The sequence below is a fragment of the Narcine bancroftii genome, chromosome 4 (genome assembly GCF_036971445.1).
Source record: "Narcine bancroftii isolate sNarBan1 chromosome 4, sNarBan1.hap1, whole genome shotgun sequence".
Classification (NCBI taxonomy): domain Eukaryota; kingdom Metazoa; phylum Chordata; class Chondrichthyes; order Torpediniformes; family Narcinidae; genus Narcine; species Narcine bancroftii.
Genome location: NC_091472.1, coordinates 34,418,553 through 34,432,688, shown reverse-complemented (window position 1 = coordinate 34,432,688; position 14,136 = coordinate 34,418,553). Strand labels below are relative to the sequence as shown.

The 14,136-nt window shown below is 36.4% G+C and overlaps 1 protein-coding gene across 6 annotated transcripts in view; it reads right to left on the bottom strand.

The window, feature by feature from the left end:
* Nucleotides 1-4: 4 nt before the first annotated feature.
* Nucleotides 5-14,136, bottom strand: part of fbxo11b (F-box protein 11b) — a 184,952-nt gene continuing 170,820 nt past the window's right edge. For all 6 annotated transcript variants that reach the window (XM_069931037.1, XM_069931040.1, XM_069931038.1 and 3 more), the window contains 5 exons: nt 7,291-7,401; nt 5,941-6,048; nt 2,808-2,916; nt 2,611-2,709; nt 5-1,143 (listed from right to left, as the gene is read on the bottom strand). In XM_069931037.1, coding sequence (XP_069787138.1) covers nt 1,014-1,143; nt 2,611-2,709; nt 2,808-2,916; nt 5,941-6,048; nt 7,291-7,401 — 557 coding nt within the window. In that variant the 3' untranslated portion in view covers nt 5-1,013. The remainder of the gene's footprint in view (nt 1,144-2,610; nt 2,710-2,807; nt 2,917-5,940; nt 6,049-7,290; nt 7,402-14,136) is intronic.

Genomic DNA, 14,136 nt, shown 5'->3' with positions numbered 1-14,136 from the left:
CTCCTAGGAAATTAAACCCTTTTATTGTTACCTAGCATCTACATAATGGTTATTGAATACTCCACAATATATTAAGTCTAGGATGTTATGGTACATGCATACACTTTCAAGCTGTTGATTTACCCACTGTCACCAATACGCATTAATGAATAGCTGTCGAGGAGAGACTGAGTATATGTACATATATACTTAAATGCTTCATTCCAGGGAGAAGCATTGCCAAAATGGCACTGGAAGTTACTTTTTGTAACAATATTTACATGGTAATGAAACATTTATTTTCTTTAATAGGGTGAAAATACTGATATCATTTTGGGTGTTTTTCTGCTGTGCTCCATCAGTCTCAGAAGTAAGTTTGACTTGGAAATCTTTAAAAAGAACATGGATACATGTTCTGTAATTATTAGCTTAGGGATACAATTGGTTAGTGTTTTCTCTTTCACAGAAAGAATTTAAGATACTGGGACATGAGTATAGTTACAGCAAGTCTAGTTCTGCTAACAAAACAGGACACATTCAAGTACAATGTTTTGCTTGAACTTACAAAAAAAAGCTACACGAGAAAAGCATTAAAATCAGTTGTCTCGGTTGAATATTTTTTGAATCAAAAACAGAAGTGCTAGATCACAATTTCATACATACACCAACCCAATCAGTACCCACTGGCCATAGGTGCCTGTAGCATGCTCCTGTGGTTCTGTATGCATTGTCCAACAGAATCTTTCCTGCAGTTTCAATGCATAAGGTGGCATTATAGTCCAAAAACCAGTGTTAATCTTTTGTCCCTTGGAGAGTACACTAGTCTGTAGTAATACTATTTATGCCCAGCCTTCTTAATCCTGAGTTAGCAGATTGCTCCTTTCCTTCAGTGCCAGACCACCAATGCCATCCACACATGGATGACTGCTGTACCAATTATGGCACCATCTTCCTGAAGACCTGAGCAAATGCTATTTTTCCTTCAGTGTTTCTGTACAAATGATGGATCTCAATTAGAATGGCAGGATCCACACTCAATTATGTTGCAAAGTATTGGATTCTATTGGTGGGGCAGAGTCATACAACGTGTCTGTATCATGCGTGGGTTCTCCAGCTAATGTGCAAGGATTTGAAAGTGTTCCAGCCCCACAGTCACAGAAAAATCTGAAAGGGAAAATGACATTTAGTGCATTTCATATAACCATGAAAATAAAGAGCGAAAACATTGTTTTCAAATACGATTCACATTAGCTGTGTTTATACTAAGGACACCGCGCATTTTTGGACTACCCGAACTGTTTCTACCGAGCGACTGAATACGCGGTGATGCAGGGCGATGCGAGGTGACCAGGAAGTCCGATGAGCAATTGAAAACTGCGGGTGAAAAATCGCGACTTCCGGTGAGTCACCCGCGGTGTTTCCACTGCGAGTTTGTCCCTCGCATCGGCCACCTCAAAAGTAGGATGCCGGAGCACCTCAAATCACCGCACATCGGCCACAACCGGATGTGTTTACAGTGCGGCCAGATTCGAGGTGTCACCACACTTTTCCCGGCTCAGTAGAAACACCCCCATTGACCAAATGAGGGGTGAATTCTAGCTATCTACTCCAAAGTGGCAGGAAATAAAGAAAAGATGTTTTCCATGGCTATTTATGGGAGTATTATTACAGCACCGGTGACCTGGGTTTGGATCTGGCACTGCCTATATATTCTCTTGTCTGCCTGGGTTTCCTCCCACCCTTCAAAATGTACAGGAGTTGTAAGTGAATTGGGGTATTTGAGTGGCACATTTAAATGTGCCTGCATTTAGTCAGCAACTAACAGAAAATATTTCTGCTCTTTAATGATAACTTGTAGACTGATCTGCAGATGCAGTCATCTTAAAATAACCAGATAAAATTAAAGATGGGATCAATGTTTGAAGTTTCCATCCCCTTTTTTGAAAACAAAGGAAAGAGCGACCAGAAAATAGAATGGGATTGGTTTTGGATTATTCTTGCAAAGGGTTAAATGGCATTGAATCAACTATTTATAATGCCATCAAAATTGAACGTTATGAAATAAAAAAGGTTGTATAATTAGAATATTGGCAGGATATAGTGAGAGAATTGACATGTAGAACAAATGGTAGGTCATTAGAGTACATTAGAACAAATACCCATTTTCAAGGAACGACAGTTAAAATGGCATTTGGCACACACTTTCAATGGATGGGGCATCAAGTACAAGACATTGGTGAGACAGCACCTGGAATATTTTGTGCTGTGCTGGTCACCATTTTATAGGAAGGATGAGATCAAATCAGAGAGGGTGTAGAAAAGATTAATAAGGATGTTGAAAGGTGTGGAGGGCTTCAGTTATAAAGGAAACCCTTTTCCCTGGAGTAAAGGTTGCTGAGTGGTGACTGTAGAAATTTATAAAAACATGAGATACCTCGATCTTTTTCCCAGGATGGGGGGGGTTTAAGGGAAATGGAAGTCCATTTTTACATGGTGGGTACAATTAAAATACAATTGGACAGTTACATGAATAGGAGGGATTAAGAGCTAAATAGAACTAGCTGTCATGCACAATTTGCAATGGGTTTTTTTATGATATGCAATTAATGAAGGTTTCAATACAGTACTGACCTATCATGTCGAATGAATTCAACATCATGTCCTTGATGGCACTTTTTAATGCAATTTACACAGATTGCATTTCGGTCTGTTGTATTGCAGGTGTGACACCTGGTGATAGTTTTAAAAAAAGACATTTGGCATAAAAGTCTAATTCAAAATAAGATACTTAAACCACAAAAAAGTTTTGAAGATTCCACAGAATTTACCTGTAAAAATCATGCATTGGATAGCTGGTGTAACTAGATATCTTGTACAAACATTGGCCCCTATTAACAGCCTTCTCAATGGCATCTTGATTGTTCATTATTTTGTTATCTTAAAAGAGGAAAGTCATCATGTTATAAGCAGATAAAGGAGCTAAAGTATAAGTTACGAAGTCAATTTATTAGTTCAACCTCCGAGACCTGCTCTTAGGGATGACACTTTTTGGTGTTCTTGTTGAATGATGCTCTAGCAGTAGGTTGTCACAAATGATTTCAAGGCTACTGTGCAACTCCCTGTCTTGTAAATATGCTAATACCTTTAAGGAATATTCTGTTTTTCATTCCACCAGTTTCTCAAATTATATTCCATGGTTCAAGTCATCCACTGACCAGTGAAAATAGTTTCTCTCTTGTCAATGTATTTCAACATCCCATCTCACACACAGTACCAAAACTTATGGTGGTATTCGGCCATACACTTGAGTACTAGAAATGAAAGCTGGCAAGTACAGTTACCTAAAAGTACGCAGTGCTAGGAAATTAAGCCTTACTTAAAATCCAAACATACTAACCTTGCTGAGACACATATCTGGAAATACGTGGCAAGCATTTGAAGCCTTTGTGCTTCACTTATTTAAGCACAAACTTCATTAGTTCAAAGCATTTAACATAAAATTACCTGGAGTGTTAATGTGGGCATTCTTATTTTTCTAGATGGAATCATTTATTTGACAAATCACATGTCATATACCATGACTTATTAAACATACTTTGTGAAACGAATGATTTAAATAAATATGGATTTTTTTTTTTAAAGTCGATAACTGGGTGGCCCAAAGGATATCCATTTTAAATTACAGATGCCACACAACATAGTGCACTTAGAATACATTCCAATGTTTAATTAAGAAATTAATTAAAACATATTAAGGGTATTGTTTGTTGAGTACAGCTTCACATAGTGGAATTCATACCAATTTCTTTTGAATTCCTCATCTGGCCTACTGCCCAAGGAAATAACTGCACTGAAACACAAATGACATGATGTAGTACAGCAGGCTGCTTTCAAGATAAGCAATGGAACATCACAAGTTACTGCAGGGTGAACACTGCAGAGTGATCTATATTTAGTAAACACAATAAAACAAAGGAGAAGGAAAGATTGAGGTATCAACCGAGTTCAATCCCTAAAATTATAGAGCATTTCAAATAGTTGTGAAGATGAAGTGGAGACAAGCTGAACATTCTGATCTAGATTTAAGAAAAAAACCTGTTCACAAGAAACAAACAGAAATAGGCCATTGATTAAAATTACAGCAAATCTTCTACCTCAGGACCATTTTCCATCTGCCTTCACTTCCCCTAATGTTCAGAAATCCATCAATCAGTTTTGCATTAACACAACCACCCAGCTTCCACAGTTTTCATATCATGACATGGGGAAGCTATTCAGCCATTGAATCACTGATGAATCTTAAAACTATCCCTTCATTCCCTGTCTCCAAATCAATAACCTATTCTATTATACATGAACATTTAGAAATTATTCAGTGCTAGAGAAAAGAATCAAGCCTGGGTTGCTGAATCTGTGAGTCAACTGTGTTACCTGCAGTGCCACTGAACTTCAAAGATTCACTCTGAGTCACAAAATTTCTCATCTCACCCAAACAGGCAAAGTTATTCTAAATCCATGCTTGACTAATCCTAGTTTCCTCAGCCCAGGTAAATCTGCATCTCACCTGCTGAGCCCCATAAGAATGGTAAGTTTCATCATTTTGTCATGCTTCTCTGAATTGTAAACTATTTAGTCTACTTAATCACTTCTCATCCAGCAAATCAACCATCCCTGGAATTAATCTAGTGAATCTTTGTTGCATTCCTATAGCAAGCTAATCCTTTCATAATGAGGTTAAAACTATAAAATAGTGTGCACTCTCTCAAGACTATGTACAACTGCAGTAAAAATGACTTACTGGGCAAAGAATATATAACTATTAGAGTTCGGATATGGGCTATCTAGGCCCCTCTAGTCCACACCGATTTATGTGATCTCTAGTCCCACCTACCTGCTCCCTGTCCATAATCCTCCAATCCCCTCAAATCCATGCACTTATCCAACCTTCTCTTAAATGAAAAAAATTGACCCTGCTGCAGCCACCTCTTCCAGAAGGTCATTCCATTCAGCCACCACTCTCTGAATGAAGAAGCTCCCTCTCATGTTACTTCTAAACTTTTGCCCCCTAACCCTTAACTTATGACCCCTTGTTCCAATCTCACCTACCCTCAAGGGGAAGAGCCTATTCACATCTACTCTATCTATCCCCCTCATAATTTTATATACCTCTATCAAATCCCCCCTCAACCTTCTATGTTCCAATGAATAAAGACCCAGTTTACTCAATCATATTCGAGATACTGCAATCCAGGCAACATTTTAGTAAATCTTCTCTGCACCCTCTTTACCTTCTTGGTACCCTTCCTATAATTTGGGGACCAGAACTGCACACAGTATTCCAAATTTGGCCTCACCAATGCCTTGAACAGTCTCAACATCACCTCCCAGCTCCTATATTCTATCCTTTGATTTATAAAGGCCAGCATACCAAAAGTCTTCTTTATCACTCTATCCACAAAAACAATGAACAAAGATCTCTGTCCTTTGCATTCCTCAATGCCTTCCCCTTCACTGCATATGTCCTGTTTTGATTATTCTTCCCAAAATGAAACACTTCACTTATCAATATTAAACTCTAGCTGCCATCTTTCAGCCCACTCTTCTAAGCCGTCCAAATCCTTCTGCAGTCCTTGAAAACCATCTTCACTATCCACAACCCACCTATTTTTGTATCGTCCACATATTTACTAACCCAATTTACCACTCCATCATCCAAATCATTCATGTAAATGACAAACAACAAGGGACCCAACAACGATCCCTGAGGCACACCGCTTGTCACCAGCCTCCATCCTGACAGAGTTATCCACCCTAACTCACTGGCATCTACCTTCTAGCCACCGTTGAACCCATCTGACTTTGTTTATATCTATATATAACATAGATATATATCCCATTTTATTAGTACAAAATACAAAACTTTATAATTTAACTCTTAATAGTGTCTAAAAATAGTTTTACCTTTCATTGAAACATTTACACCAGATGCTAGAAACAATCCTCCAAACCGGTTGTTGAATATCTGATTGTATTCTAGAGTAGCTGTGGCATGATTTGTTATTTCAATACCTGCAAAATGAGGCAGATGATAAAATATAGTTGGAGCTGCAAATTAAAATCTACAATGAATATTCAGGCTACTCTTAAACAAGTGCTGCATGAGTTCTGGTTATTTAAATATATTTGACACAGATCGTTTGATTCAATTTTTCCATTTGGGTTTCATCAATTCAATGCCCTCAAGTTCTGTCATGGAATTGATGAAGCCCAAATGGCAAATGAATACACCTTAGATCATGAGGGAAGATTAGAAGATTCAAAGAAGAAATGGTACAAACAGCTGAGCAAGGCTCCATTTTATAGACAAGCCAATTTATTGTTAGTGCCTGTTCAAATGTTTTTGTACATATTTTGGCCTGACCTCTGTCACTATTAACTCAGACAACAGTATCCAAATACTCAGGGTTAAAAGGTAGAAATAATGGGTATTCCAGCCAGCTCTGGCCTTGTCACCTTACTGAATCAGGCTTCATCAAAAAAAAACTGAAATTCTGTCACCACTTGGATTCAAATGAAATTGGTGCAAGTTTTGATTTTTACTTGAAGCTGCTAATTCAACTAAACAAGTCGTAGCAATGCATGAAAGTTATGTGGATTTATAAATATTCATTTCCAATTTTAGTTTATTTTTTAATCTTACAATTTATACACTTTTGTAAAAAAAATGGAATGTAGAAAACATGTACAAGAAAATAAAATTATGAAAGGAGAGTATATGGTAAAGGTAAAAGGAAATCTGAAGTATTTAAAATTTGTAATTATGTCAATGGATTAAAATTACAAAAGAAAAATTAATCTTGTCATTTGAGCAGTATGCAAAAGTGCTAGAGGAACTGAGGTCACACATCCTTAAGGATGCTGCATGACCTGCTGAGTTTCTCCAGCACTTTTCTGTACTGCACTAGACCCCAGAGTCTGCACATTTTCTTGTTTATCTCTTGCTTTTTTGAGTTCCTTCACTACAATAAAATACAAATCTGATTAGGAAAATACTAGTTTTCACTCCAAGCACCCAGTAGACTTCGACAGAGAGCATTACAAGAGGCATGGTCTTCATGAGATAGCATGTGATATAGCTCAAAAAAGGCACAATTTTATTAGAATTTAGTCTGTACTTGAAAGCATAGATTTTTTTTGCTCCCTTGAAGCTCAACTGAGGCTTTGTAATTGAATACATTCTGGCACATTAAATTACTCATCAATTAAGAGAACTGCATTACATTTGAAGACTTTAAATTACAAGTTACAGACCTGCTGCAAATCCATCAAATATCCTGTTTTTCCGTAATACAGGATGACTATTTGTGCTAATGAGGACACCAGCTTGGGCATTCCTGAAGATATCATTTTCTTCAAGTAGTCCTACAAATGAAAATAATGCAGTATAGTAAAAATGTAATAAAAGTCCATAACATCTCAACAATCCCTAACTATTTAGCAATCAGAATCCCTTATGCAAATTCTTGATTTTTCATTTTCAAAATGCAATGGAAGTGGGAAAAAATGTTTATGGAAGAAGAATAAGTCTACCAGTGATTTTGAGGAAGATGATTCAATGCCAAAGTATAATTTTAGTGAGATCTTGATGCAGGAGGCATTGGAGGAGCAGTGCCACCACTGTCTGCAAATCCATTGACAGAGTCAGCAAAAACAATCACGATGGTCGTTTCTGGATCAGAATTACCAGCATCAAGGCACTCAACTAGCTTTGATGAGGCAGGTCACATCTGCACTGGATTCCCAAAATATGAACCCAGGCTATTTCAGAGCAAGAGATTTCCAGGACAGAGAAGAAAAAAAATCCCAAGATTTTTTAAATGGCTGAAAAATCACGAGCCATCCTCACAAACCTAACTATGACTAAAAATGGAGAGGCATCGAGCTACATACAAGTTGCTATTACAAGAACCCATGAAAGCCAAAGCTAAGCGGGAGAAAAATCATCCTGAACAGTTCACCCATTTTGGCAGATCTTGAATTTGGAAAAGAACTAAGCAGCCATTTCAGAAACCACAAAACGAGTGGAAGCAAGTCATACTCAACTGACGGGATGGTATAAGATTTCACTGTGAAACATTCACCAATACCACTGCATTAGTAGTGGGTTGTACAAAAAGGGGAGTCAGCATACAGGAGGGAGATTGAAAACTTGACTGAATGTAGCATAAACAACCTTACACACAATACCACCAAAATCAAGGAGCTGATCGTGAATTTTAGGATGGGAAAACCAGAGGTGTATGATCCAGTGATCATTGGGGATGAAAGGGTAGCAAATTTACATTCCTGGGAGTCACAAAGGACCTTTCCTGGACCCAACATACTAACGTAATGGTGAAGAAAGCACGTTAGCACCTCTACTTCCTTAGTAGTTTGCTGAGATTTTGTATGACATAGGAAATGTTGGCAAACTTTTAGAATGTTTAGTGGGAAACGTGCTGACTGGCTGCATTATGGCTTGGTTTGGGGGCACCAATACCTCTTGCAAAATGTAGTGGACATAGCCCAGTACACCATAGGCAAAAGTCTCCCCACCATTGTGAAAATCTACATAGAATACTGCTGCCGGAGAGCAGCAGCAATGATCAACGATCCACACTGTCCACTACTGCCATCAGGAAAGAGGTATAGGTGCCACAAGACTTGTACAACAAGGTTCAGGAACAGTTGCTACCCCTCCACCATAAGACTCCCAAACAACAAACTCAATCAGAGACTCTAATTATTACTGATTTATTTTTCTTTTTTTGTTGTTTGTTTATATTTCTTTTCTTTGTATACATTTATTTGGATTTTCAGAAGACCTTTGACAAGGTGCTGCACAAATCTACTTAAGAGGGCATGGTATAATGGGAAACATACTAGCATTGGTAGAGCATTCCTGATTGACAAGAAGCAGAGTAATGGAAATCAGGGATTATATACAAGGATTGTATTCTAGTAGCTGCCAGTTGCTGGTGGTATTCTACAGGGGTTGGTGCTGGGGCCGCTTCTAATTTTATTGTACGTCAATGATTTAGATATGGGATGAATGGCTTTGTGACCAAGTTTGCAGTTATGAAAATAGTTGGAGGAGCAAGTAATGCTGAAGATACAGGGAGGCTGCAGAAGGACTTGGGTAAGGAAAATGGGCAGAGAAGTAGCAAATGAAATACAATGTCAGAAAGTGTACGGTCATGCACTTTGGTAGAAGAAATAAATGGGCAGACTATTTTCTGAATGGGAAGAAAACTGAAAATATGCAGATATGTAAGCAGGGATGTGATGCTGAGGCTTTATAAGGCACTTGTGAGACCTCACTTTGGAGGGTAGTGAGCAGTTTTGGGCTCCTCATTTATGAAAGGATATGTTGACAACTAGAGGAAGTTCACAAAGATAATTATTGGAATGACCGGGTTATCATATGAGAAACGTTTGACTCCTCTTAGCCTATACTCGTTTAGTAGAATGAGGGAGGGTTCTCATTAAAACATTTTGAACATGGAGATATTAGATGTAAAAAGGTTGTGGGCAATTGGGCTGAATGAAGAAATGGATCAGCTTATTACTGAATGGTGGGGCAAACATGATGTGCCTATGTTTCTATCTTTTAAAGTATTTTCGTGAGTACAGTTCTTTGCAATAGTGATAAGTAAATGTTCTGCCCGGCCTGCAGGAAAAAGGATCTCTTGTACGTGATGTTATGTATTTACTCTGACAAGAGATCAGAACTTTGAATAGATTCCAAAATGACTACCACCTCCCATGATCCTTTTAGTTCCAACCCACATTTCTATGAATCTATCATTTTCATATTTAAATGACAACCTATTAACCACACATTCCTATCTGTCTCATAATCCAAATGAAAGCATCTTTCAAGTCTATACCTGCTCCAAAACAGAGATAGGATGAACAGCCTAAATATTTAAGCTTCATGGTCTATTACATTGGAAATGCAGATTTGATTTGTCAAGTTAAATGACTTTTCTCACATTTACTTAAAAGAGACAACCATTCAGCACATTAAAGTCTATGCAAGTTCTCGGAGCATTCCTTTCAGTCCCAACCCCTTCCCTGTTTATTTTTCCTGTGACTCATGTGCCATCGAATTTTTTGACCAAAAGTAAAATTATTGCAAAATATTCAAACTCTGAGAAAAATATGCCAAGTCTCAGGTTACATTCTCACCTGAAAAATCAGATCACTACTTTTTCTCTATGTTCTCCAATTTACAGGCTATACAACTCCCTATTCAAAAATACTAACAAGAGAAATCATGGATATCAGAAATCCAAAACAAGGTCATGCAGTATTAACACAAAGTTAAGATCCTCAAGTGTTAATTTTGCTCTCTCTCACTCCACAGTACCCCATTCACATCTACTGAACATGAGTGTTGTAAAAAAATACTGAAGTTGCCACAGTTAGAATTGAAACATGCCTGTCCATTTAACTGTATCAAAATCAAGCAAACACTTTTTTATACTGAATGAAATGTGAAATCTCATTCTAAGTGATTTATTTCTGGTTGTCCTTGATCCAACTTTCCTATTTTATTTTCTATATTTCATTTGACAACCTATTTGCCTTTCTCTCACACTTCCAACATTCAACACCACTCAGCAAAACCTTGCTCACTGATTTGTTAAAGAACTTTGCATTTTTTTGTCTTCTTTATATAGCCCAAGAGGCCAATTAGAGGGATCCGTATTGTTTAGATGCAGAACTGTGTGGAATTGATCATGTAAAAGCACATTGAAAGTTTCCGGACAAAAGAAATATTGTGCAGAAGAGTGAGCATAATAAACCATTAAAATCATAGCACTCTATTTGTTGCGAAACCAATGTCTAGTACTGGGTGCAGTACTTTAGAAAAGAAGATTGCCAGTGGTTGCACAGCATCATTTATTTATTTATTCTTTAATTGCAAACATATAAGGTAACTTTGATTAGAGGGAGGAGATAGATAAATTAGTCCATTTGTTTTTTTTCTCTTTTTTTTAACCTATTATTTTATTAAAACATTGCAATATACGGGTCTGACATGATTGCATATATTATGTTTATTACTAGATTGAGTTATTTTAAGTAACTTGATATATTTATGCATATTTTCTTATTTACTCAATATTTTCCCCTTATGCATTTACTTGTATACAATTGAATCATTATGTAATCATCATTTAATATGTATGCTTATATGTTAAACTCAATAAAAATATTTTTAAAAATGGGGTGTGCCACATGATGCTAGACTTGAATTTTCTACTCTCTCTGAAAAACTTTTTAAAAAGTCAAAAAGCCTGAACTGATTGAAAGAAAATAGAAGAGAAAGCTATTGGAAGGCTTATAGAACAATATACAAAGCCACCTAAGAAAGATAAAATGACTGTTACTTTTCAAGAACTTGAACAAGAAAAAGCTGATAGAGAGGAGAGGCCTACCTTGAAGAAGGATCTTGGAGCTCTCCGAAGGGTAGGTACCCTTGGGGATAAACCTGGAGCTGTATAAGATCTTCCCCCGACAATGGTCGTCTGCCACTGGTAAAGAAGTGACTCTGCCATGCGCAACTCCTTGCTAATGCGCAGAGCACAGAAAAAAAACGGAGGCAATTTTAAAAAAGGCTCAAGAAGCTTCCAGCTCCAGCGATAAAGAAGAGGAGCAGGAAGAAGAAGAAATGTACGTTGAACAGAGAGTTTTGGCCAAAAATCAGGAGAAAACAGGAGTTTTATATATTCACAACTGAAATGAAGAAATATATGGATACTTGCCAGCAATCTATGCTACAGTTAACAATGGAAGTTAAAAAAATGTAATGAGAGTATAATTGAAAATAAGGGTTCTACAAAGAAGATGGAGAGAATGCTGTTGCAAATGGAACAAAAATTTGGAGTGATGGATGCAAAAATTAAAAGTAATGAATTTGAAATTCAAAATGTTAAAGAGCAAATGAAGAAAGTTCAAGTTGAAGCAGCCAGAAGAAAAGATCAAGTAACTCAAAAAATAGATATGTTAGAAAATTTCAAGAAGAAATCATAAAAATTATTGGACTTAAACAAAGCAATGAAGGACAAGATATGAAGAGATTTTTACAACATTGGATTCCACAAACTTTGGTGGGGGGGGGGGGGGAACTGAATTTCAAGGAGATATTGAGATTGAAAGAGCTCATCGAGCCATGACGACCCAAACTACAGCCAGATAAAAAGCCACGTTCGATCCTGGTAAAGTTGTTTTGTTATGAAGTGAGGGAGAAGATCTTGGAGCTCGTCATGAAGCAAGCAAAAGAGAGACAATCACCAATTATTTAGAATGATTTTTAAAAATTCTTTTACCCTGATATGTTTTGATTTGTTGAAAAAAAAAATCAATGCTGTTAAAAATGTGCTCGAGAAAAAAGGTTACGCTTTTGTTTTAAGATATCCAGCAGTGTTAAAAGGTTTTTGTTCCTGAGAGCAAAAACAGATTATTTACCGAACCCAATGAAGAGAAAGTGCAGATTCACTGTCTGAAAAAATGAGACAAGAACTGGGAGATATCTGAAGAGAGAGAGAAAGCAGAAAGATGGCTGTTGGGGATATATAATGAAATGACAGAAGTTTAGAAGGAGAGAATATTAAGGAGAAGAGTTTTTACTTGATAGACCTGTGTAAAAATGAATTGATAATTGTGAGATTGAATAGATTTGAGGCTTAATAGACAGAATAATATTTCGGGGGAGTTAAGTTGGAATATGAGCCTAGCCTCTACAGAATCTAGTGAATGGGTGTGGTATTTGATCGCAACTCCTTCAGATCAGGGGTGTAAAGATGTATTGTTAACAATGTATGCCTTTGGTGGGGGGGGAGGGGTGGGTAAGGTTTCTGTCTTTTTCTTTTCTTCTTTCTCTTTAATACACCTGAATTTAACAATTGAATTATGAAATATTTAGTTAGTATTTTGAGTGTAAGAGGAATGGAGGTGGAAAGTTGGATGGTTGCTGGATTTTATCAAAGATTAGATGGCTGATAAATTGAATCTTATTAGCATTAATATTAATGGGATCCAGAATCGAATAAAGTGGAAAAAATGATTCGTTTATATGAAAAAAAATTAAAACAGACATAGCTTTTTTTTTACAGGAAACACATTTGACAGAAAAGGAACACCAAAAATTAAAAAAGAGATTGGTAGGGACAGTAATAGCATCATCTTTTAATTCTAAGGCTAGAGGTACAGCAATATTAATTAATAAAAATGTACCTGTTAAAATATTGGATATTAGTATATAGTGGGAAGATACGTTATGGTAAATTGCCAGATTTATTCTGAACCATGGTCCTTAATGAATGTATATGCACTAAATGTAGATGATGGCAAATTTATGCAAGATGTTTTTTATGAATTTATCAAATGCCAAGGGGAAAGTTATATTGGGAGGGGATTTTAATTTTGCTTTAGGCCCTAAATTAGATAGATCGGGAGATAGAATGGTGAAAAATAAGGTAGCAAAAATGGTAATAGATTTGATGAAAGATATGGATTTAGTGGATATTTGGAGAAAAATCCATCAAAATGAAAGAGATTATTCCTTCTATTCTTTTCAATTTAAAACATTTGCGGATAGATATGTTTTTAATTTCTGCATAATTTCAATATAGAGTACGAAGAGTGGAATATCAAGCACGTGTTCTATCAGATCATTCACCTTTGAGTTTGAACAAAAGGTAGGTTATAGATGGAGGTTAAATACAACTCTGTTGAAGGGAATTTTGTGATTATATGAAGCAACAGATAAACATTTTTTTAAGATACTATTAAAGATTCAGTTGCGAGTAAGTTTATATTTATGGGATTCTATGAAGGTATATTTGAGAGGTCAAATAATAAGTTACACTTCAAAAATAAAGAATATATGAAAGAAGTAATTCAATTAGATAAAGAGATAATGAAACTGGAGAAGGAAATTCAAGTACATAAAGATGAGAAAATTGTTAAGAGTTGAAAAAATTAAGACTTAATACTGTGGAGAGAGACATAATGAGATTATGACAAAAAATATTATGAGTTAGGTGATGGGGCTCAAAGTTTTAGCATGGCAATTAAAAACGGAACAGATTTCTAGAATAATATTTG